The sequence below is a fragment of the Toxorhynchites rutilus genome, chromosome 2 (genome assembly GCF_029784135.1).
Source record: "Toxorhynchites rutilus septentrionalis strain SRP chromosome 2, ASM2978413v1, whole genome shotgun sequence".
NCBI lineage: Eukaryota > Metazoa > Arthropoda > Insecta > Diptera > Culicidae > Toxorhynchites > Toxorhynchites rutilus.
The window spans coordinates 270,575,124-270,601,517 of NC_073745.1; the positions used below are offsets into that span (position 1 = coordinate 270,575,124).

At 40.1% G+C, this 26,394-nt stretch overlaps 1 protein-coding gene across 3 annotated transcripts; it reads right to left on the reverse strand.

The window, feature by feature from the left end:
* Window positions 1-11,315: 11,315 nt before the first annotated feature.
* On the reverse strand, window positions 11,316-20,449 carry LOC129769354 (protein lethal(2)essential for life-like). 3 transcript variants are annotated; one of them, XM_055771572.1, is made up of 4 exons: window positions 20,258-20,449; window positions 19,622-20,093; window positions 11,884-12,031; window positions 11,316-11,656 (listed from the first exon to the last, which is right to left on the reverse strand). In XM_055771572.1, exons 2-4 carry the CDS (start codon window positions 20,028-20,030, stop codon window positions 11,629-11,631), a joined length of 585 nt encoding a protein of 194 aa, XP_055627547.1. In that variant the 5' UTR covers window positions 20,031-20,093; window positions 20,258-20,449; the 3' UTR covers window positions 11,316-11,628. The 3 variants fall into 3 exon arrangements, with proteins under 3 accessions (XP_055627547.1, XP_055627549.1, XP_055627546.1); XM_055771574.1 differs by having other exon boundaries at window positions 19,622-20,010; window positions 20,258-20,445; XM_055771571.1 differs by having other exon boundaries at window positions 19,622-20,449.
* Between the last annotated feature and the right edge of the window lie 5,945 nt (window positions 20,450-26,394).

Below are 26,394 nucleotides of genomic sequence, written 5' to 3' on the forward strand. Positions count from 1 at the left end.
CAGTGTTGTTCTTGTCCTTTTCAGTCTCAAGTTATAACGCGTCAAAAATGGAGTCCACCAAGCAAGAAATTCGCCATATTTTCTGTTTTTACTACCTGCGAGGTAAAACTGCAACGAAGGCGGTCGAAAAATTTCGTGTAGTTTATGGACCCGATACTGTAACGATTCGCACAGCACAGCGTTGGTTTGATCGATTTCGTTCTGGTGTAGTGGCTGTCGAAGATACACCCCGTACTGGTAGGCCAATCGTCGTGGAAACCGATAAAATCGTTGAAATCATTCCAGTAGACCGGCATGTGAGCACTCGCTCGATTGGCCAGGAACTGGATATAGACCATAAAACCGTTTGGAACCATTTGCAGAAGATTGAATTCGAAAAAAAGCTGGGTGTATGGGTGCCACACGAGTTGACGCAAAAAAATCTTTTAGACCGAATCAACGCCTGCGATGCACTGCTGAAACGGAACAAACTCGATCCATACTTGAAGAAGATGGTGACTGGTGATGAAAAGTGGATCACGTACGACAACTCAAAGCGAAAAAAGTCGTGGTCGAAGCACGGAGAGCCGGCCCAAACCATCGCCAAGCCCGGATTGACGGCCAGGAAGGTTTTGCTATGTGTTTGGTGGGTTTGGAAGGGAATCATCCACTATGAGCTGCTCAACTATGGCCAGACCCTCAACTCGGTTCTCTATTGTAAGCAGCTTGAAGTTCCCTTTTAAATGGCAACAAGTTTGCGAACAAAACGGCGCATATTTGACAAATTTTTTTTTTTTTTTTTGGATAATTTTAAGTATGTTAAATAAAGCGTCAAATTTCGATCAGAAATACGACATTTTTTCCCCAAACCTATATTTGCAAAGCGGATTCTCCTAGGCACATTAATTTTGAAGTCCGTGTTAGGGAAAAACACAGCTCGGTGGGAACAAAAATACCCCCGGCTTGCATGTGTTTTTGCAAAGCGGATTTCCACAGGTACATCGATTTTGAAGTCTGTGTTGGGCGTTTAGATAACGCTAGACATTTACAGTTATTCAATTGTTCATCTCATGAAAAATAACATTTTATTATTTGTGATGGACGCGCAGAAATATTTCCTTTCACATGATGCAAATATCTTTTCGATCTGTTAATAAATGTTCGTGTTATAAGCATTCGAAATACGGGTAGGGTTAGCACACAATTCGACAGAACAAATGTATGGGAAAAAAGGAAGTTCTTCCAGTTTTCATGAATTTGAACCGTTCAGAGATTAGCAAATTGCAATGTATAGTATATCAAACAAATCTTAGACAATATCTGATTCGATTGGTATGCAAATCATGAGAATTCTTTCACAGTGAGAATAGCTATTAACGTTAACTTTATTTCATAAAAACGTGACCTGTTCTCTGATTTGGCACCCTTCCTGAAAGACGTAGTTCTACGTCAAAAAGCATGTCACTTAAAATCCACGTGAGAATTGTGATAGGGTGCGGTACTAATTTCCGTCATAAGCACTATGTTCCGTCACAAGCCCTAATTACCGCCATATGCATTGAAACGGGTAATTTCAAGTAAATAGCGTCAAAAACATTCGAGCAAAATCGCGGAATTCAAAGAAAAAACACGTAAAAAAAGTCGCGTAAAACAAAATCGGCTGATTTCACGCGGTATTCATTGTGTCAGAAGTCACAAACGTTTCGGAAAGCATCCCGCGCTCACAAACGACTTGCCAAACAGTACAAGTATTGGTGCGTCCGCCTCATTCACACTTGACATATGATTCTTAGTTCATGATTATGCACACCGGTTTTCCACTGCAGTCGATCATATAATTTACAAGCCCTTGGTTTGATAAATTCGGACTGTTTTTGACTCCGCATCGACTTCTTCAACTTCTTATAGACTCAATCTTACTTTGGCACGATGGACGGTGCTGAGAGGCGATTCTACCTTTTGGGCCACGTCCCAAACTGAGGCTCTCTTTTAATTATTTAATTATTTTAATTGAGGCTTAAAACATTTCATGTTTTATTTTCAGTAAAAAACATGGAAAAACACATTTTTATAAAACATTTGGCCAGTTATTTCGAAAACTAGTATATTGAACTGTAAGAAACTGCTTGTAAATTTTTGAAAACATGCGTTTCCAAAGATACAATTGAAGTTTTCCTTAACATATCCGTCTTACCCCCATCTCCCCTACGGGAACCGGATCTGATAGACAAGACTTCGGACTGGGAAGTCATGCGTGCTTACTCCAATTGGACTTCAATTGTATCTTTGGAAACGCATGTTTTCAAAAATTTACAAGCAGTTTCTTACAGTTCAATATACTAGTTTTCGAAATAACTGGCCAAATGTTTTATAAAAATGTGTTTTTCCATGTTTTTTACTGAAAATAAAACATGCCGAAAAGTAGAACATTTTTATAGGTGCGGGTAAAATGGACATGTAGTAGGGCGGATATAGACAGGCTCATGATATACAGGGTTTTCCATTTCGGGCTTCCGAAAGTATACAGCCCTGCGCTGACAACCGTTTGACATAGCTGTCAACCAAAGCGTCATATCGTTAGTTGAATGTCTGCCATTTTACAATCTGGATCGTTTTAGCATCGCACAACGTGTTAATTTTGTCAAATTATACTATAAAAATGATGAAAAACCGGCAAATGTTTTTCGAGCATTACGGACGGATTTTGGTCGTCATGAACGGCCTACAGAGCACACAATCACTAATGTAGTGCGTAAATTCGAACAAACTGGATCCGTAGCAGATATTGTGAAACCTGTGCATCATCGTAATGTGCGTTCGGCCGAAAATATTGCTGCTGTTGATGACCCGAATGTTTCGATTCCACGGCGTGCTCAGCAGACAAGCGAAAGACCGTGTCTATGCCAACTCTCCGCAAACTCTTGAGCATTTGAAAGACAACATTCGTGAAGTTATGACCGAGATACCGCCCCATATGTGCCGAAAAGTCATCGAAAATTACCTGTTCCGGATCAAGGTGTGCGAGGAAGTCCTAGGTGGACATTTGAATGATGTTGTATTTCACACATAATGGCATAAACCAAACATTAATTTGAAATAAAAGTTTCATCGAAATTCGAATTCTAAGTGTGTTTTATTTCAATTTACTTTCGAAATTTAAAGTTGGAAAACCCTGTACGAAGCGTAGAAGTTCGCTCGCGAGAGGAATAATTTCACTCTCTCTCAGTGTTTGTGCGTCCAGTAACTGAAATAGAACAAAAAGAGAAAGCAATATAGAAAAGAGCTCAATATTCTTCCCTTTACTTTCCATCATGCATTGGATGTGATTATGGATGTGACTGTCCATTTCAACCCCCACAGTGCATTTATTTCAATAATTTAAATGTACCACTTACGAATGAATTTAATTTTCCGTACATACCTAATATCGCTTCTTTGATAACTCACAAAGCGAAATATAACCATCAGCGAAATCTATTTTGCAATTAAACCACTCAAAATGCTTAATATCGAAGCCGCAAAAGTTACATCCACACGCGGAATCATGTTCGATTTTCGGTTTTTGTTTCTCTATTCTACTTTTGATCAGTATTCAATGTCATAGGATTGTTTAAATATGATAGAATAGCATGTAGAAGGGTTTTCCATCCACAGAAATTATAGTACAACATTTCTGAATAGTACAACGTCTGTGCCTCTCAGGGGAAATGCTTCGCATTTTCACGAAAATTATGGAAACCAGCACTCACAATACAGAGTATTTTGTGTTGAACTGTAAATAATAACAAACACGGGATCTGGTGTTTCAACGTCAAATTCGTGCTTAGACCAGAGGTTAGACATCAATTGAATATAGGCTACCCAAAATCAAAATCAATATGGCGTCACTTGTTTACTAACATATCATTTGCGAGGATTGTATGCTTTATTTATGCTTTATGTATGCTTTCATGGAGGTGTTCACATTATAAATGGAGTTTAAAGTTATTGTTGCAACAAAAAACGTTGTGCAGATTGTGGAGAGAGCCATGATGAGAATCCTTGCCCGAAAGAGCGCAAGTGTCTTCATTGCGGTGGGACTCCTCATGATCTTACTCAATGCCCGGTGTACATACAACGAGGGGAAAAAATCAAGCGTTCCTTAAAAGAACGTTCCAAGCGGACTTATGCAGAAATGCTTAAGAGTCCCGGTTCAACGACTCAGGACAATCCCTACTCCATTCTGCAGAACGACGAGCCTGTTGCTGACGCTCCCAATGCAGGAAGTTCCGGTACATCGCAGGGTGCCATCAGGAAAAGAAAAATTACTTCTTTTCCATCACTCCCCAGAAAGAAAACCGAAACTTCCCAAGTTGGAATGAAAACTCGAATCGAACGTGCTGAGAATAGACCGAAGCAAGTACCTCCTGGTTTAAGCGGTTCTTCTACGCACCAGGGGTCCTCAGCACTTCCCGGAGCAGCACCCAACACGTCTGCTCCTTTTCCGCGGTCGAGGCAACAGCCACAATCTGGCTTGCTTGCGCTTTCTGACCTGGTGGACAACATTTTAAATGCTTTAAATATAAACGACCCTCTTAAAAGCATAGTATTATGTTTGCTTCCGATTGTGAGAACATTTTTGAAAGAAAAATGTGGGTTTTTGGCAGCGTTCATTTCCCTCGATGCCTGATTCAGTGCAAGAGGTCAAGGATTTGACCACTGTAATACAGTGGAATTGCAGAAGCATTATTCCTAAACTAGATCAGTTTAAATTTTTAATTCACAGCTCTAACTGTGATGTATTTTCTCTCTGTGAAACATGGCTTTCTTCAGCCGATGAGCTGAATTTCCACGATTTCAACATTATTCGCCTCGATCGAAATGACTCGTTTGGTGGCGTACTATTGGGGATCAAAAAATGTCACTCCTTCTATAGAGTCACTCTCCCATCGATGACAGGCATTGAAGCTGTTGCTTGCCAGACACAAATCAATGGCAAAGACCTCTGCATTGCTTCGATATATATCCCTCCCAGAACTATGGTAGGCCGCCATAAGTTCTTTGATACTATCGAGGCAATGCCGGAGCCGCGGGTAATCTTAGGTGATTTTAACTCCCATGGAACAGCATGGGGATCACTCTACGATGACAACCGTGCCATTTTGATTTATGATCTGTGCGACAACTTCAAATTGACAGTTTTGAATACTGGGGAAGCAACCAGAATAGCCAACCCTCCTGCACGGGCAAGCATGCTAGACATATCTCTATGCTCTTCTTCGTTATCCCTGGATTGCATGTGGAAGGTAATCCAAGATCCCCACGGTAGTGATCACCTACCAATAATTTTATCGATCGCTAATGAATCAAGCTCTCGTGAGTCAGTCAATATTTCGTATGACCTCACGAAGAATATTGACTGGAGAACATTTGCGGAAATAATATCTGAAGCAATTGTTTCAATGCATGAACTTCCTCCACTCGAAGAGTATAACTTTATATCGAGTTTGATTTACGAAAGCGCACTTCAAGCTCAAAAGAAACGTGTACCGGCTACCACTTTCCGACGTCGTCCTCCATCACTTTGGTGGGACAAGGAGTGTTCAAAGGTCTACCTTGAAAAATCATCCGCTTTCAAAAAATTCAGGAAAACTGGATTAGTGGAATGGTTTCTAAAGTACCAAGCTCTAGAAGCCAAACTAAAAGGTTTGATTAAAGCAAAAAAGCGTGGATATTGGCGGAAGTTCGTCAATGGTTTGTCAAGGGAGACCGCTATGAGCACTCTTTGGAATACGGCTAGGAAAATGCGTGGCTGGAACCATACAAATGAAAGTGAGGAATACTCTGACCGTTGGATTTTTAACTTTGCAAGGAAGGTTTGCCCCGACACCGTTCCTGCACAAAACGTCGTACGCGACATTCCACTTCAAAGCGATTATGAGAATTTTTCGATGGTGGAATTCTCAATTGCCCTCCTCTCATGTAACAATTCAGCTCCGGGGTCGGACAAGATTAAATTCAACTTGTTGAAGAATCTTCCCGACTTGGCAAAACAGCGTTTGCTGAACTTGTTCAACAAGTTTCTGGAGCTGAATATTGTCCCGCATGACTGGAGACAAGTGAGAATGATAGCCATACGGAAACCCAACAAGCCGGCTTGCGATCACAATTCGTATAGGCCGATTTCAATGTTATCCTGTATTCGTAAATTGTTAGAGAAAATGATTCTACTTCGTTTGGACAAGTGGGTTGAAGCGAACAATTTGCTGTCAAATACGCAGTTTGGCTTCCGCCGAGGTAGAGGGACAAATGATTGTCTCGCGCTGCTATCTTCTGAAATCCAAATCGCATTTGCTCGCAAAGAACAAATGGCTTCCGTTTTTCTCGATATCAAAGGGGCATTTGATTCAGTTTCCATGGAAATTCTCTCAGAGAAGCTTCATAATCGTGGACTTTCACCAATTCTCAACAATTTCCTGTACAATTTACTGTCAGAAAAGCACATGATTTTCTCTCATGGCAGCTCGAAATCTTCTCGTTACAGTTTTATGGGCCTACCACAAGGCTCCTGCCTAAGCCCCCTCTTGTACAGTTTTTACGTCAATGATATGGATGATTGTCTAACTAGAGACTGCACGCTGAGACAACTTGCAGACGATGGAGTTATTTCCATCACGGGTACTAATCCCGTCGTTCTGCAAAAGTCGTTGCAAGATACCCTGAACAATCTGTTCACGTGGGCCCTCAAGCTGGGTATCGAATTCTCTACGGAGAAAACTGAAATGGTCGTTTTTTCTAGGAAGCACGAACCCGCCCAATTCCAGCTTCACCTATCCGACAAAACGATCCAACACTCTATGTTTTTCAAATACCTGGGTGTATATTTTGATTCTAAGTGTACTTGGGGGAGACACATTGCGTATTTGAAACAGAAATGCCAGCAAAGAATCAATTTTCTCCAAACAATTACCGGAACATGGTGGGGTGCCCATCCAGGAGACCTCATCCAGTTGTACAAAACAACGATATTATCAGTGTTAGAATATGGCAGTTTTTGCTTCCGATCAGCTGCCAGGATTCATATTCTCAAGCTGGAGAGAATACAATATCGTTGCTTGCGTATAGCCATGGGGTGTTTGCATTCGACACATACGATGAGTCTCGAAGTTTTGGCAGAAGTACCCCCGCTTACTCTTCGGTTCACAGAATTATCCTACAGATTTCTCATCCGTTGCAAGATCATGAATCCATTGGTGATTGATAACTTCGAAAATCTACTCCAACTGACTCTTCAGTCAAGTTTTATGTCTTTATACCATGAGTACCTTACCCACGACGTGCACCCTTCACCAGGCATCTCCAACCAAGTTTGCTTCCCTTACTTCTGCAATTCCTCTGTCATTTTTGATCTGTCCATGCGACAAAAAATCCATGGAATCCCAGATCACCTACGCTCCGATTCTATTCCGCCGATATTTTCGGCAGAATATGGGAAAGTTGGATCTGATAAAATGTTCTTTACTGACGGTTCATTCATAAACGGGTCCACTGGCTTCGGCATCTTCAATGAAAATTCCAGTGCCTCTTTCAAACTCAAAGATCCTTGTTCCGTGTATGTCGCTGAACTGGGTGCGATATATTACGCATTAAGGATCATTGAAACATTGCCCATCGACCACTATTTTATTTTTTCAGACAGTCTCAGCTCAATAGAGGCAATCCGCTCAATGAAAGTTGATAAACGCTCATCTTATTTCCTAACAAGAATAAGACAACTATTGAGTGTTTTGGTCGAAAAATTATTCACGATTACCTTAGCATGAGTTCCCTCTCATTGCTCGATTCCGGGGAATGAGAAAGCGGACTCGCTAGCTAAGGTGGGCGCTTTAGAAGGCACACTTTTTGAAAGGCAAATTGCTTATAATGAATTTTTCCACATTCCTCGTCAGTATACGCTCGTAAGTTGGCAGCGCATGTGGAGTGGTGATGAGTTCGGTCGTTGGTTACACACGATTATCCCTAAGGTCTCGACGAGTGCATGGTTCAAGGGATTGAATGTAGGTCGTGATTTCATTCGCGTGATATCTCGGCTTATGTCCAATCACTACAACCTAAACGCGCATCTCTATCGCATTGGGCTCGCAGCAAACAATCTTTGTGATTGTGGCGATGGCTACCACGACATCGAACATGTTGTCTGGTCGTGTATCCGGTTCCATGCTGCTCGCTCTCAGCTCTCTAGAGCACTGAGAGCACAAGGCAGACAATCGGATATCCCCGTCCGGGATATCTTAGGTAGCCGTGATCTTGATCTTCTGCTTCATCTATACCTGTTCCTCAGAAACGCCGATGTCAACGTTTAATGATGTTTCCTTCGTTGTGTCTCCGTTTCATATCCCTCCTATCCGATCGATAAACTTTTACTTAGTCGCGGCAATACATGCACACACTCTTTACAGATACACGGGCCAAAGGTTGTGCAGTCCACTGATCATTCAACAAGAGCCAAAGGTTGTACCGCTCATGACAACTCTACACGAGCTGATGATTGCGCCGGCTAGTGACCATTCTATCCTGGATTCCTCGAGTCGAGAAAGACGCACCACGCTAGATATGGGGTACAGACTAGGGGGGGGCGTTGCTGATTAATGGTCAGCTGCATCCCAATAGGAAGTATCCCGTGTCGGGCACACGTACAGAGCATCGAAGACTGCGACATACCAATTATGAGAACACTTGTAATACTAACCTCGAGTCAACCGCGAGTAATCGGTTACATATTACTAACATAGTCTAAGCAAACATTGTCAAAATATTGAACTCCCGGCCCCGTTAGGCTGACGCCATATGAGCCTTAATAAAATATATATTTTGGATAAAAAAAAAAAAGTTAGCCGCTATTCGATAATATAACCGGACCGAGTTGTAAACAACAGTGATTGACAGAACCAAAATGTCAGTGAACCGCAGCAATATTGGGTACACTGGCAGTATGAGAGATTTGACGTTTTAGTCATACCCCTGGCTTAGACATAATTAAACATAGTAGAATCATGAAATTCAGTAATGTATTACATTACCGATACACCAATACATTGAAAAAAAAATGTTTAAAGATTGTGTTCGAGAAACTAAGGCATAGTTGACATAGAACAACGTTGGGCTGTTTCTCAAACAATATGAACGTGGTTTTCACTCAACCTCTGACTTATGATTGCATCCTACATGTGACATGCTTTTCCATATTTTCTCCCTCAGATACGAGGGTGCCCAAGAGAAATAATGGAAAATCGAAAATTTGAATCGTGACGATGGGCATAACACGAAGACCAAACAACGATCCCAGGAGCTGTATACAAAGCTGTTCATGAAGTTCCATTGGGTCACGTTGGGACGACGAACTGTGCTTTAGGTCGGGCTTCAAGCAGCTTTTAGAACAGAAGTTTTACATGGCGATGGGAAGGGGAAAGTGACAGACACATTCAAGACCATGAAATCAAGTTCCCCAAAAATACCTGGTTCAGCAGGCAATCATTACCGGCGATTGCAAAAACGAGCTTTTCAAACGAGTTCTATTTTACCCGGATTTGACATTCTGGCATTGCGGAATAATGGTGGTGCCCAAAGATTCAACCTTCTTAACGCCCCAGAGCCCCCTTGGAGAGATATTTGACCATCGACGAGCAGAATTTGAAAAAGGGGCAAAAAACGCTTGCCTTCTGCTGCAAAAACAAAGTCAACGAGGGCTTATTGCAGAGTAGAGGCAGACAGTACGGTTATTCGAATTTATCCAAGCGGAAAGCAATAATACTTTTTCTGTGTATTGATCTACTGAATGAAAAACAAGACGATTCTTCAAAAAAAAGGTTAACCAAACAACTCGCCAAATTTTGATCATTTCACCCTTTATTCCTGTAATAAAAACAATCGCGACAATCAAGAAGTGTTCTCGAATCCATACTCAAAAATTCAGAAAATGTTTGGTAGCAAAAATAGAAAAGGCTTCATGTGTTGTTTACTTGCAGCAAATCGCAATGAAATTGAGTTAAATTATGTTGGAAGACATTCTGGAAAACCCAATTCTTAGCCCTGTCAATTTTAACTATGTCGAATTTATTTCCCTTCATATGTTGAAATTGACGGCAAACATTCTGCATGAACCGTCGAATAGTTTTTCCGATTGATTGACAGCGAACGTAAAACCTAACAAATTATGGTCCGACGGATTTCGGTTTCCATGCTGCAAAACTATGCTATCCGAATAAATTGCAGCATAATTTTCCCCTTCGAAGGACTAACTGCAGCTTCGGGTAAAATGTTCCTTTGATTGATCTACCAAGGCTCGCTTTTATTTATATAATTTTTCCACCTGTCGCCCCCCACAAATTGATACCGCATTTTGTTGCATTTTAAACTTGTTTCTCTTTTCACTTTCGAACCGACACGATGTACAAATTGTGGCAGAGGCTGACATGTTCTATTTTTTGATTGTTGTTTTGCAAAGCGTTAAACCATAAAAGCGAAATGATTACGTTATGATATCCAGCTGTCACCTTCTATATTTTGCTATGGCGAATCACCACGTTGGGAAATGCATAAGCTATAGCTTGTGAGCAAATTACGATGTTCCATTTTATCGGTTTTCCCACGATAAAAGTTATGTTTATGCTAGACAGGTTGACGTTCTTCACCTCTCAACGGCTACATTGAAAGTATGCGGACCTTCGGAGCAGGGTCTGGAATATGTACACCACCCAATAGTCTTGCATACCCTTGTACACCCCGGCCTTGCGCGGGACAGCAAAGCATGTTCTGTGCCACCCGGAACTAGTCTAAAGTTCTAGTACATTTTTTCGCAAATTGTAGAAGGTTACGCAATCATTCCAGCAGCGGATAAGGTGGGTGGGTAAAGGGCTGTCGTTCAATGTGAAGGGACGGGGTCAGAGAAGCGTGTACCGCGTAATCGATAAGCATTTTTGCGGCCACAGCCACAAGGAGCATTGTTTGGGTGAAGAACAATAATACACGCTCGGAATGTTACTCGAAAATGAATAATAGGAAGGAAGGGTTCACTTGATTTTATTTTTTCACTATGAACAAGAATTCCATGCCGGATTGAGTGGCAGGCCGAATTATTGGCACATAATCGATAGCTGCTCGGAAGCCTACCGCACCCTGGTTTTTATTAGTGTGTTATTGAAATTAATAGTTTGTTTGGAATCCCGTAGTTTGGATTCAGATCCAATCAGGAACAGCATTATGTTATGGAATACCTTCACGGGTAGATGTTCGCTTTTTGCTATTGTTGGCACCAAGGGGCACGATTATACACTGTGGAACGAATAAACTACAAATGATTGGTATTTCCGTTCAACGTGTCATTTATTTTGTTTCACTCAAACTGTTAACGAAAGGTTTATTACATATTACATGAATCACATTAGCGTTGCTGTTGAATTGTTACTTAAATTTTGACGTATTTGGGTTATATACCCAACTAACATTAAATGTTCCTCTTTGATGGTGCACTGTGTATCACCAAATGGCTCTCGAACCCAATCTACTGAAACTATTTGTATTCAAGCGGATTTATGTGCTACTATCACGTGTGATGGGTGTGTGTGCCTGTTGCATTCCAGGGTGAGCGTCGAGCATGTTTGCAGGTGCCAATTACGGTATACGGACTCGAACCAAAACTCTACAATATAAACAAAACGAAAAAAAAACAATAACAATTACCAACTACCAATTACATGCCGGTCGAAAATTAATTTTAGATAGAATTCGAATTCTCATCCCTTTCATCTTTCAAACGGCGAATCACTAGATTTGGCTTGGACAGATCCGAACTCGGTCAGTCATGGCAGAAGGAAGATGAGTTTAAATTCATCTTCTCGTCAACTGACTCCGTTCGATGGCGTTTACTTCTTGTCTTCAATGGCAGGTTTTCCGGTGTGCCAGATTGGGACATATTTCTCCACCTTCGGTGCGGGTAGGCCAATCCTGGGGGCAGTGACGGTGAGCACTCCATCCGAAGAGAGCGAGGACACAATCAGGTTTGCATCGTAGCCAACTGTGGAATGAGAAGATAGAAATAGATGAAAATACCGCTTGATGCTATCTTCCTATAAAGATGATGGGGATCCAAAAAATCTTTCTGCTCAAAGTAAGTGTAATTCATTTGTTCAACTATGACAGAGAGTTGAATACATATGTGAGGGCTGTATGATGAATGTCTGGCAAAGGTCAGAGCTATTACGTATAATATCAAATTCTGGATCAACATTGATGATAAGTTTCATTGAAAAATTAAAGAGTAAATACCACTGCACTGTTAATTCACACTGTTGATTTAATTCGTTCCATCCATTGGACCGTTGTTCCCAGTGACTCGTGGAATGCAAATGTGTAAAACCGTAGAACAAAAAAAAAGTTCTAGTCGAAAAATTGAAGGTAAGACAGACGCCTCTTCATCTAGTGCCAACATCTCAGGTAGCATTATGCTCGCTGAATGTGACTCAGTGGAGGCGAATAATCTCAATCACTGAACCATGGGTTCTGATTGAATCGCTGAGTATGTTGAGCAGGTCCATGATGACGTTAGGAATAATTCAAGACTGTCAACGAGGTCTTTGACCAGAAAATATCGGTGTTCAGTATTGTATCCAAAAAATAATTAGCAACTTTTATAATGATTCTGCTCAAAAATGGGTGAACTTGTTTTAGTATGCATGTAAGCAAAAGTTTGTTTACATGTCAACAAAAGTTCGTCCAATCGATTCATTCTGTTTAAGTTGTTCGTTTTCACTAAGACTATAATTGATCTTGAGACAAAAGAGAAAATTCTGCACACTTGGTGTACTGAAAAGTGTGCTACCTTCAACCAAATCGCAAAACGGTTTAACGCAAAACGGTTTAATGTGCACCACACAAGTGTGGAAAATTTCATGATAAGTATGACAACGAGTTCTCCTTGAATGACATGCCTAGATTCGGTAGAAAACCTGACTCCAGTCAGCCCACGTTGGATCGTAAAGTAGTGACTTACATCAAACGACACCGATCGATAATAACGCGTGATTTGGCCAAAATGTTTAAAACCAACATTGGAATGATTCAAAGAATCATGGCCAGGAACTCCTTGAAGACATACAGAAAGCGGAATGTGCCTACGAAAACCGCAGAACAACAATCTCGAGCCAAAACAAGGACACGAAAACTGTATAATCGGCTCCTGAACAACAACAACCAGTGCATCCTGATGGACGAGGAAACATACGTCAACCAGGATTCAAAAACGCTTCCAGGGACACAATTCTACACAAAATCGGCGGAGGAGGTGGACGATGCTGAATGCACGATTGCGTTGGAAAAATTTGGAGAGAAGGATCTAATTTGGCAAGCTAGTTGTACTTATGGTCTGCGGTCTCATATTTTCATCACAAAAGGTACAATCAATGCTCAAATTTGCAAAGATGCATGCTTGAAGAAAATATTGCTGCCCCTCTATAAAAAGCATCAATCTCCCCCTCTCTCCTAGCCGGATTTGGTATCTGCACATTACGCTAAGTCAGTATCTAAGTCAGTCGAGAAAAACATCAATTTACCAAATTGTCCAGAGTTCCGACCAATTACTACGTTACTGGGCGAATGTGGAAAGGATCTTCAAGAAGGAGGGAACAGTTTCCCAAACCATGGAGGAATTCAGAACAAAATGGACAGCAGCATCCAGGAAATGTACAAAAGCTACTGTGCAAAAATTGTTACACATTGTACTGATCTTCAATAAACCATAAACAAAAGTTGAAATAATAATCGCGTTTTATTTTTATTCAAGAATAGAAGTTGCTAAAGACTTTTCGACACAGTCCTTATGCTATAGGAAATTATTCTAAAAAAGTTTCGCAATTACCTTTCCTTTATGTTTATATTTGCACGTGATCCACTGATCCACTGGCAGTTTTAGTATACACTCGAGACACTCGATCAGCACCAGCTTAGCATAGTGGCCAAGAAGGCAGATCCTACATTACAGCTACTAGGGAACAAAGGTATCGTTTCACGACAATGCACCCCCGCACGGAGCAGGGGATATAGTAGGGTAGGCATAAGAATCAGAGTTTGAGGTATTAGAGCATCCTCCAGTACTCACCCGACCTAAACCCAGCAGATTATCACTTATTTAGGTCTACGCACAATCGTATGAGTAATAGGGAATTCAGATCTAAGCAGGAGGTAATGGACTTCCTTACGGAGTATTTCAGCAGCATAGACCAACTCGAGACCAAGTGGAGGTACGTTGTAGCAAATGATGAGAAATGCGTACCGTAGGAACAAAGGGAAATAGAACATGAAAAGAAAGAAACAAGAAAGGTTCCTTAATCAAGAAATAAGCGTCTTGACTAGGTGACTTCTCTTAATTCAATAAATCAAGTAAACGTTGGCGATGCCATGTTTTAAACTATTAAGGATTGAGATTGAATGATGGGTCGATAACACGAGGTCCCACTGCTTGTATCAATTCCAGTAGATATTTCATCAAGCCAAGGTTAGCTGGGTCATACCCTTCGTATGAGAGGTGCTGAAATGTGAAAACAGAGCACCTTCTCGTCAGCCTACGTATGAGGTACAATAGAACATGTTTGGAATACGTGGCGGAACAGTGTTTTGTCAGTCTACATGCGAGATATGATGTAATAGTTATGCAGTTGCTCTATGTGAGCATGTGAATGACACAGTGAATGTCAGGTATAGCAGCCCTCGTATGATGTGGCTATTCTTATGTGTGGAAAGCATGAATGTGGTGATGAATATTCCATTCAGTATGGTGCTGGACATATTGGAGGCGATTAGCCATTAGGGGAAGAACTTCTGAGACAAACTAATAATTTCAATTCGAACGGTATGCAAATCATCAAAATCCGTTCGCAACCAAAAGTGTTATTAATGTTGAAACTATTTAAGAAAAACGCGACATGTTTTCTGATTTGTCTAAATGCCCTCAATGACGAACGTAGTCTAAACAGAAGAAAATTCTCCAAAATCTGGGCCCATGGGCTGTACTCTAAATGGACGATAGAAGCTATGAAGCCCCAACCAAATCCCAGTTCAAAAAAATATAAAGCTTTTGCTCAGGGCAAGGTTCCTGTCAAATTTCAATTTATAATTTTTTTAGATCATTTTGCGAAAAACTAGAGGTGGGTTATATCTTCGATAAAACCGCAGAGCAGAATCAATTCACAATGAATGAATGAATGGATATTTTGAAAGTATGCTGAACGTTCTTCTTGTAAGTGTGTGGATGGATGAGTATACGTGTTGAATTATAGTTGATACAGGGTAAAAAAAATTTTTGATGAACTGGCTGGTGGACTTGAAAGATGATTGATACATGATTCATTCTTGTTCTCGTGAGAACAATATACGAGATTTGTGTCAAATGTATCTTCTTTCTAGATAATTACTGCCGTCACATGCGATTTAATATTTGTTCTAGCACCACCATTAAGGTATAAAATCAACAACGCTTATGTGCGATCCAAACGTACACAAACCCTCTGTATCTACTGATATGGAAACCAACGATGTACGGAACCCATTAGAGCTTCCGCACCTCAAAGCTTTCTTTAACGTTGAGTTAACCACTTAACATTAGCTTAACCATAATGATCCTTTTCGACTGAACCCTCCCCATAGCTAATGATTCCATATTAACTCTTTGTGGTCGTTTGTCTGCTCTCAGCCACCACAGCAAGAAACCATCTTCTTCTTCTTCTTATATGGCACTAACGTTCCTAGAGGAACTCCGCCGTCTCAACGTAGTATTACTTGCGTCATTTTCATTAGTACTTAGTTGAGATTTCTATGCCAAATAACACGCCTTGAATGCATTCTGAGTGGCAAGCTCTAGAATACGCGTGACCACAGTGCAAGTCAGAGGAAATTTCTTTGAAGAAAAATTTCCCCGACCAGAACGGGAATCGAACCCGAACCCCCGGCATGTTAGGTTTGACGCTAACCACTCGGCCACGGGAGCACCAAAGCAAGAAACCATGCTAATCTTATATTTTGCTCAACCAAGTATCAGTTTATGCTTTCCCTAAACGAAGCTTAATGTCTAGTGAACCTGTTCACGAATCAATACGGTGCTCCTATGAGTAATAGATAACGGTACTCAGTGTCAAACAAAGTAGTCACCCACACAAGACAACGCACAGTGCGTTGAATGCATAGGAACGTGGAACAAAAATCATAACAGCAGAATTTAGCCATTGTAACTCTTTGGTGTGATGGAAGAGATTGTCCATAAGTATCAGAACTATTGTTTGTATAAATGTCTCATGTTATTAGAATAATCGCATAAGTGTCTCAAGCGGCAGAATCTTTTTTTATATGAAAAATAATTCCGACCAGTACGACACCCATGTCCAAATTTAATACGACCAGAAAGGGTTAACCCTGTCGCAATCCAGCGGTCCACCAGAATATCCGGCGCAGAAATCGATTGCTTTTTGAAAGACGAAAAACCTACGTCAAAATTTTATTATTTGGCAAGGGATCTGAAGCTGCAGCATCAAATACAGAGTATCAGTATCAGATAAAACTGAGATTTGGAAATTATACAATACGGAGCCCCTAAAAATGAACCCAAATATAGGTGTTGTCATCACAAAAAGGAAGTGCTACGATGGTATGTCGATAACGAAGTCCAATTTGTCAAAAATAAACTAATTTCTGCTAACTGTCCCCAGTATAGTTCAATAGAGAAGCTCTAGGCAATAGTAAAGCGGAAGTTAAGGATGCAGGGATACGTCATCGGAAGCATCGACCAAATGAAAAATTGGGGAAATGGAGCAGAGCAAACCGTGACCGGAAGTGGCGTACGCCGGCTTAAGAGTCGCATTAACAGAAAAGTTAGTCTATTGGTACGAAATAATTTGTTCTATTTATAAAATTAAATTCAGGATACCACGGATAATGTTTCCAACGATTTTCATTAACAAATGTTTCCATTGTTCAATTTGTTACTGTTTCGTTACCTAGGCTCTAGTTTATATGTAGAATCATAAGAATAACGCTCTGAAATACAAATATATATACATGTATAGTAGGAAAACATTTAGTACAACACAACACACACACTTAGCTTCTGAAAGCTGCAGTCCCTGATCCACGAAAAGAACATCGAAAAGAGAATATAGATGGTTAAAGAGGAAATTCAAAGCTGTCGGAAAAGAGGAAGAAAATTATAATAAGTTACTTGGTAGGAAGAATTGTAAAATTCTGCCATTTCCTGGTTGAGTTCAGTGCTAGAAGCATTAAATTAAAAAGTGTATTGTTATATGCCACTTTGTATAAAAGAGTACTCTAGAACAATAGTGTGTCTCAGGATTATTTGAAAAAAATTATAAAATTATAAAAAGACCCAGGAAATAACTAAACCAAGTAACAAGCAGCATAGCCAGTAGCCTCATATTTTCCTGTTTGATAGGACCCGTAATTTTATCCACTGGAAAGCTCCAGTAAACCACACGCGCAAGATTCCTCGCTTAGAACGCCGAATGCTGGAAACCAAGTTTGCTAAAACTGGTCCGCAGCAAAGCTTCGGTGATCGTGCCACCGTCAACCCGAGAAGAGCTTAACCGTCAGGACATCGAGATCCCGCTACCGCCTGCATCCGCAGCAGCAGCAGCCGGCCGGCCATCACCACACTCTACACACTCCCACAGCAGCCATTGTAATTAGGTAACAATAAACGGAAAAAAGATATATTTACCTGTTTTATATTAGTGATAATCCGAGCCTTTGACACGCTAAATCACCTCGATCACGAGGAAAGCTGACCCTGAGAGCTACAGGCCTCAAGCTCGAGCTAGCCACGAGAAAAGAGGCCTTGAGAGCCCAACTTCAACGATCCCCGAGGCTCAGACCAGGGATCGAGGGTTAGAGTGAGGTCCGTCTGACCCCTATGAGAGTAATAAATTGAACCATGAACAAAATAAACACATTTGCATCCAAATGATCTCCAAATTCATTTCAGGGCCAGAAGTCGTACAACCTACATGAGAGTTAAGAGTTGGTTACCCCATGATATTTTATAATTTGTTTACAACATTTAATTCAAATTGATGTACATAACTTTAAATAATTACGTTTTCTTAAAAATAATCTTATAATCAATGATACATTGAAAACATTGATAAGTACCGGAAAATTGTAATCCATTCGCTAATTAATTTTTATTTTGCCAAAATAATATATTATTACGTTTATTTGTTGTAGTGACCGGATTTATCAAAATGTCTTAAGGTTCTACTACGCTCCCATGGCTAAACATTTAATAAACTCGAATCTTTGAGCTTACCACTGTGGAGCGTATTGAAGGCAAGTTTTTATGCTAGTCGATTGACGGTAGTTGAGAAACTAAATCCCTCTATAGAAAGTCGATGATGATAAATAAAGAGTTCAATATCAATATCGAAGATTGAATTTTTTTTGAAATACTAGGTGGTTTTCAAAGTTTTGCGTACTGTACACCATCAATGACATAACGGCAATTTACGTAGAATAATCAAACTTGATGTCGTTGATGTTCTTTACAAGTTCAAGCGTCCATTGGCACGTTTCTCCCAGTGGAACGGTGCACCATCCGACCAGAGCCTCCGCTCTCGAGACTATCGAATTAACAAAGGTTTTGACGGGGAATTCTAAAAAAGTTCGTACTTGAAGTCTAATTCACTCAACAATTAGATGAGAACTCTTCCACAGAATTTTTCAAACGGGATCGGCTTCGTGTCCACTTTTTTGTTTTCTCTAATTATTTCAACATCTACTAAAGGGCATGAGGGTGTCCCACATCAAATTGAATCACGAAAAAAAAACGCTGTAGAAAATTACCCATTGGGTATTTTCTCTTGAAATTTGGGTAGAAGTAATTTAGAGTGTATTTTTTACACTGTATTTTTATCGGTGTCATTTTTTCGAAAATTGGAAAAATAGGTCGCCCGAAAAGCAACATCGCGAATTTTTTTTGCCCAAGCACCTGGGAAATCCTCGACTCTCTCATCGGCACATCGGAAAACAACTCGGAATCGTGCAGTGAACGGTGAGACGTGTGCTTAAACGTCATTACGAAACTCTGTGCACTTTCGTACCCAAGAACATGAACAGGGACAGGAACTATGGCCCATCGAAAAATACTGGGCTATGATGAAGCTGGCAGTGCGGAGATGGGACACTCCTGAGGAGGCGACTAAGCAAAGATTGAAAATCACTTTTTATGACACCAGTTACATACATTTATTATAGGAAATTTCTCAATAACAGTCTTCCACTGCATTGACACTTATCTGCATTCACCATCCTAGTAAAAAGGAAACGATATACGTAAACTATTTTCAATCACGACGGGATATATGTAAAAGCCGTCCCTCTATTCCCTTCCTTGCCTTTTCAACAGTGGATGATTGTTTTCTATAAAACATAATTACTATTACTGCGAGGCACACGTTCGTTCACATTCGTAAACCACCACGAATTCTAACGGATTCCTTTCTCCGCACCCACTTTTTACATAACTAAACCGAGCCAGATGTTGCGTGACCGTATCAAGTTATCCAAAACAAAAAAAGGAAATCCTAAACACAACATAAACTATACTCACTCGGAATGAGATAGCGCCGGGAGAATTGTCTCGACACGTAACCCAGCTCGTCTCGCTTTTCCTCGTGCTTGCCCTCGATGGTGATGTATTTGTCCGTTTTCCGCACCGTCACCTCGTGCGGAGCGAACTGATGAACGTCCACTTCGATTGTGAATTTCTCCCTATCCGAGTCCACCCGGGAACCGATGTCCCGTAGACTGAAGTACTTCCACGGACGCCACATGCTGGACCAACGCAGCGGTGGCAACGGCGGATGTCGCCAGAAAAACGGATCATCCGCCAGAACCTCCTGGGTGATGGACTTTTCCAACACCCGGGTGTACAGCGGCAAATCCCAATCATCCCACCAGCTGCGGTACTGGACAGGAACAAGCGACATTGTGCTAGAACTGCGTACCAACGGTGCCATCAGGAGCGGGTTTTGTCGACGACGGTTTGGAGGGGGGGAAAGAAGAGATTTCCTCTTATAAAACTATTTGGCCAAGAGAGTGATAGTGTGGTTTATCGATTTAACAGAATGACAAAGAACGAAAATTTATAGATAGTTAATAATCGGCTTGAGAAGCTTGAAGAAGCGTATTGCGTCGCAGATTTTATAGATTCACTATCGCGCACTTCCGTCACTTTCCCTCTTACCTCCGCCGAGGGCAAGATTTTCAGTAATATCGGATGTGAATCACTTTCGAACTATCCGAGGACCGAAACGATAATGAATCTCAAGCCAAGAACACAACTATTTTCTATCTTCGGGACTATTTGAAGACTTGCTGCTCGCTTGCCGCCTGCTGAACTTGAACTGCGAGAACGCCGGAACGACTCTAGCTGGTGGCCCGTGACGAGCTCGGGTTTTGTTTTGATTCTATTCTGAAATCGCGCTGCTCTTTTCGCGCGCGCTATCATAGATATAATCGGTTTTTGCTGAAGCGCATAGTCGTTCCTCTGCCTGTGGCCGCCGCCACCAGGTAGATAGAATTCGTTTATGGCGGTGGAAGACCCTTCCAACATCACATGTTATGTTTGATTCATCGCTAGAAGTGTTACAATTTTGGCATTGTGCCAAAGTATAGAACACCAGCAGACGTCCGCCGCTGCCTTTGCCAGCGCTAGGGCTGTTTATGGTAAAAATAGGTATCACTTTGTTTTTGTCAACGCGACGTAACAATACACGCGAGTGTGATCAACCGTGAAGATCACTTTTGCAGAGCTCTCAATGGGACGGCTGATACGATTACAATCGTGATTATGTCGAACATCTGTGTTAGCCCATCGAGTCGCGTAATGTGTGATCAATTGTGTAATGTAAATCGGATTTGTACACATCGGAATGGATTAAAGGGCTCATTGTACAAAAATTTGAATTATTCCCACGAAGAATGCGAATGTGGCGATGGCATTTACCATGGGCTACATGTTGTCGTTGTAGCCGATTATTTCAAACGCATGTAAAACCCAATTGAATTAATGGTGGATATTGCCTGTAAATATGTATATCATTACAAGGTCAATATTACCAGCATGTTTGATTTCAACGTAAAAGGGTTCTAAAATACAGAATTATTTATAAAATATACCATGGAATGAAATCGAGATGTGGCTATTAACTTAGGAGAAGTATGCGTGTACAAATTTCTGCGATCAACAGCTATTAAGCACGAAGGCTTCTCTTCCGGATGCAGATCCTCTCGCATCTGAGAACGAATCTGTGTAGCCTTTGTAGCCATCATTCACATTTATTATTATTTATTATTATTATTATTTATTATTTATTATTATTATTATTTATTATTTATTTATTAACAAGTAACATAAGACATTCGTCTTTTAATAATTGTTACAAATGTTTTTTGCGTAGAATTGGTTTCACGATTTCTAAATTTCTAAATTAAAGTAATTTTGTTTCATCATATAAATAATCATGACATATTTGTTCAGTTAAAGAACTCAATACATCTCCTCCTAAATGCTACAAGAGAATTTTCCAATGTTAAATCGTTGGGTAGTAAATTCCATTCAATCACGCCTCTAACGAAGAAAAATTTTCCATATCTAGAGGTGTTGAATCGGGGCAATTTGTATTTTCTCGATCTCCTGCTTCTGAAAGATTTCAAAATGTTGAACAAGTAACCAAGGTTGTTTATTGTTAACCAGATTGAAGAGAAATAAGCAGCTTCTCATTTGGCCAAACTTGGCGAAGGGACAGCCAATTAGTCAATATTGCAGATGTGAAACACTTGAAAATCTACTCAAGTTGAAAACGTAGCGAACACAACTGTTGAGTGCAACTCGTAATCTAGACAAAGCAAAGGACGAAACATCGAAAAGAAGGAAGTCACACGCAATGAAATGAGGAAACAGTGAGCTTTTGAACAATTTTATCTTGATATCCTCGCTAAGTAAAGAACAAGCAAGGTTAAGTATTTTCAATCCAGCAAATATTTTGCCACATTGCCTCAGAATAAACTTATCAAAGGAAAAATTTTCTTGGAGCGTCACTCCAAGACTGGTGGAACTGGAAATGGAAATGAAATTAAATTTGGTTTTATCCCATTATTACCTCTGTTGTTATTAATTAAAACAGCATTCGTTTTTTTCATATTAATAGTTAACCTGTTTTTATAGGACCATTCATAGACTCTGGCTAAATCAGAATTCATTTTCTCCGAAATATCGGTAGCTTCGGTACCATCAAGGTATAGTTGCATATCATCAGCAAAAAGATGGATTTTGCTATGTTCCAGTACATTAGACAAATCATTTATGTACAGGGAAAAAAGGATTGGACCAAGAATAGAACCCTGTGGAACTCCAGACGAAATAGGAATGAAGGTTGAGAATAGTCCATTATTGTACACGATTTGCGTTCGACCTTTTAAATATGATTGGATTAGGGTTGTAGCGTGATTTGAGAAGTTAAAATCGAGACCAAGTTTTCTGCACATAATTTTGTGAGAAATACTGTCAAATGCTTTTGAATAGTCCAGAAGTATCAAAACTACAGGATTGCCATTATCTAAAGCAACACCAATGTCATCGAAGACTTTCAACATTGCGGTTTTCGCACTGTGCTTTGGGCGATAACCCGATTGATAATTATTGAGAAGCTTGTAACGCTGAACATATTGACATATTTGAAACTTCAACAAACGTTCGAAAACTTTGGATAAAGCACTCAGAATACTTATCGGTTGTAGGTTTTCGATTGTGTTACAGGAATAATTATTGACTGTTTCCATTGATCAGGAACATTGTTTGATAATATGATTGAATTAAAAATGTGGGTGACTGCTTTCACGACTAGTGGACATATTAATTTCAAAAATTTCAATGGAAGTAAGTCAAGTCCAACTGCATTTGATTTTATATGATACATTGCATTTAATACATCGACCTCGCTGACACTATTAAAATTAAATTCGTTCTCGAAGTTCTGCTGCTCATTTAGACTTTCAATATAATTTTCATTCGATGTATTGGGGAGGCTGAAATTTCTAGCAAAACAAACATTGATTTCATCAGGACTAAAACCGTTAATAGAACAGGATTTCGCTTTACCAACACCCATTGATTTTAATCTTTTCCATGATTGCTGTACTGGTAATTTAGAATCAAGATGCAACGTGAAAAAATGTTTCTTCGTATCACGGATAAGTTTGTTAACTTTATTGCGTAGCCGTTTAAATAATCTACGATCATCGGTGAGCTTCGAGTTTTTCCAGACATTGTAAGCCAGGTCGCGATCAATCATTGCTCTCATTAGTGTACGATTAAACCAGGATTTGTTAGTCTTACGTGATTTAACTGTACGGGTGGGGATAAAAACATCGTGAAGAACTGTCATTGAAGAGTTAAAAAACTCTAAGAGATGATTCGAATCAGTTGATTGATAAAAACTGGACCATTCAAGTTGATTATAAGCATTGAACAAACCTTCCACGTCCATTGAGTTGTAATCACGAAAAGAAATATATTGGTCACACAGGTCCATATCGAAATCGAGCGAGGCAAATATGAGATCATGATTAGAAAACACCGGCACATGTATCTGGTTAAATCTCAACACTTTCGATTCATCGTTGAAGAGAATCAAATCTAACTGAGAAGATCCATTTCTATGAAAAAAAGTGGGTTGATTCCCTAAGCTGAACATGTTGAAAGATAGACGTTAACTTGATAGTTCTTGTAGCTCTAACGTCAATAAGATTTGTATTAAAGTCACCGAGTAAAAGAGTATGACTGTATTCAGGTCCTAAGTTCAGTAGAATATTATCAATTTCATCAGTGCAATCGACTTCGGGAGGATTATAAATACAAACAAGGAGAATTTTACAACTTCGTACCGAAATTTCCATTGCTAAATATTCAGTATGTGATGAGTAGTGATTTTCTGATTTACAAATAACATGAAATTTAATTTCTTGTTTCAGAAAAATCATAACTCCACCTCCTAACCGTCCGACTCTGTCATGTCTAACTATATTGTACCCGTCTATTGACAATATATTATTGTCAATACTTTCATTGAGGACTCAGTAATACAAACAATATCGACCTTCGCTATCGAAAGTATGTGGCGCAGGTCATCGAGTTTGCACAAATACTCTGGCTGTTGAAACAACATACTGAAAGTTTTCTTTGAATCAATGCCGACTTCAGTACTACCCTGGCTAAACAATCATTCGATGAGACGTGGGTGTTGGAATTGTTAGCCATAGGCATGAGGGAATAAGAGATCATTTAGGAGGAAAATATAATTGAGTACTATACTAAAATATACATATTCTAACATATCGAAAATTTTCTGAAACTTTATCCACTATGAGTGACGCAAAAAAACTGAGAAATATCAAATCACCATCACAGCAACAATTCGGAACATCTCTCGTACTCTCCAGTATCCGGCTCCAACAGCAACAGCAACGGCAACGACAGCAGCAGGTTCGAAATCCATAAGTTTGAACTTTCAGGCGAGGAGACATGGGAAAATAAAAGGAAAGGAAGCAAGGATGTAAACAAAAGCATGTAAGGATAGGTCAACAATGCACGATATCTTCCAGATCGCTCTCGGAAGAAATAGCAATTGCACGGTCGTTCACATTCTTCTTGACGTAAATGGTCCCATCTTTCGTGAATACTCTTTAAATTTGTCCATGTTTCTTCATCTTCAATGCTTTTGATCTCAATCCTCTCGATGCAAGTCCAAAATTTTCATTGATGAATATTCGCTGATTCACGGAGAATCCTATCTCAGACAATGACAGACTGCGAGAACGTAGATAAAGTGAAAAAAAATCGTTTCTCTGAACGGTTATAGCAAACTGAATCAACAACAGGCTGGCAGCTCCAGCTTTAGGAGTCCCTTTCGCAAGTCGTCTGATGTCTGATGTCTGGGTTTACTATTTTCTGAATAACCAAGCGTCTGGCACCATGTCGAATAATAAGCAAGAAGATCCTCGTTTTGTGTATACGGCACACCACTGACAATAAGGTCATTTATATGTGTTCCGATCCACTGCAGATACAGCATCCGATTTGGCCTTCTCGATAGAAACACTCAGTTTACGAAATGTGTTGTTGTTTTCTTTACGTAGTAGCTCAATCTCAACCGATATATCACTCCTCAGCTAGTCCATTTGAGCTGAAAGAGAGTCACTCATTCTCTTAAAATCTTCCTTCGTAGTTTTTTGGTACGATGAAAATTGAGACTTCATTAGAGTAGCAAGATCAGATACACTCATATCGGAGTCTTGTTTAGTTTTTATTGTAGTTGATCCACTTCGTAGCTGCTTGGGTGCAAGTTGATCTTGTGACATCTTCGGTTAAACGCGGGATACGTATAGGCACCAACACAAAACTCACTGCTCGTCTGGATGGACTTTATTGTGTTCGATTGCAAATATGTCTTCTGGATACCGAGAATACTACCAGCTTTTACTGAATTCCTCAATTCACTACATGGAATTCCTCCAAACAGCGAACAAAAACTAATTGAGTGACACTTGCTCTTCACGAAAAACAATAACTCGTGATTTACGGTTGATTTTTACACTGGGTAATTTCTTTTTTGCGTCAGCACGAAGAGATTACGAGTTTACCATTCTACTTTACTCTCTCTATATACAGTTTCGTCGAGAAAATGCATAAACGCGTAGCAATAGGGAAATGAATTATTAAGGAAATGTATATAAAACTTGGAAACACAATACTTTTGAAACGCGAGGCCATTTTTCATCTTTTTCATCACCAATATCAGGGAGGCGACCCCATCACTTGTTTCCTACCTATCAGATTGACGAACTCATGACTTTACTTCCATTCCGAAGGAAGACGTAACCAGAGATATTTCACCTCAGAAAACCCCAACGACGCCAGCCGGGTTTGAACCCAGGCCAGCCGGGTTATGGGGCTGTTACGCTAACCACACAACCGCTGGCGCCGTACTCGGGGCTATTTTGAACACTTTAATTTTTAATTTTTTTTTTTTTCAAACAGAAGCACATTCCACACTGAAATTAATTATCGTTTATCTAAATGTTCAAAACGGCACCTTTATTGCAAATTTATATTTGTTTATATAAAAATCCGGTGTCACGGTGTTTGTTACCGAGCTCCTCCGAAACAACTCGACCGATTTTGATGAAATTATGCACAAAATACTTGGTAGGCATGAGAATAGGTTGTAAACTATATGCGATACCGGTAGGATACCGATTACTAAATATTAAATACCGCTTAGAGTGCCTCTATGCAGAAAAAAAATCTGAATATTTCTTTTT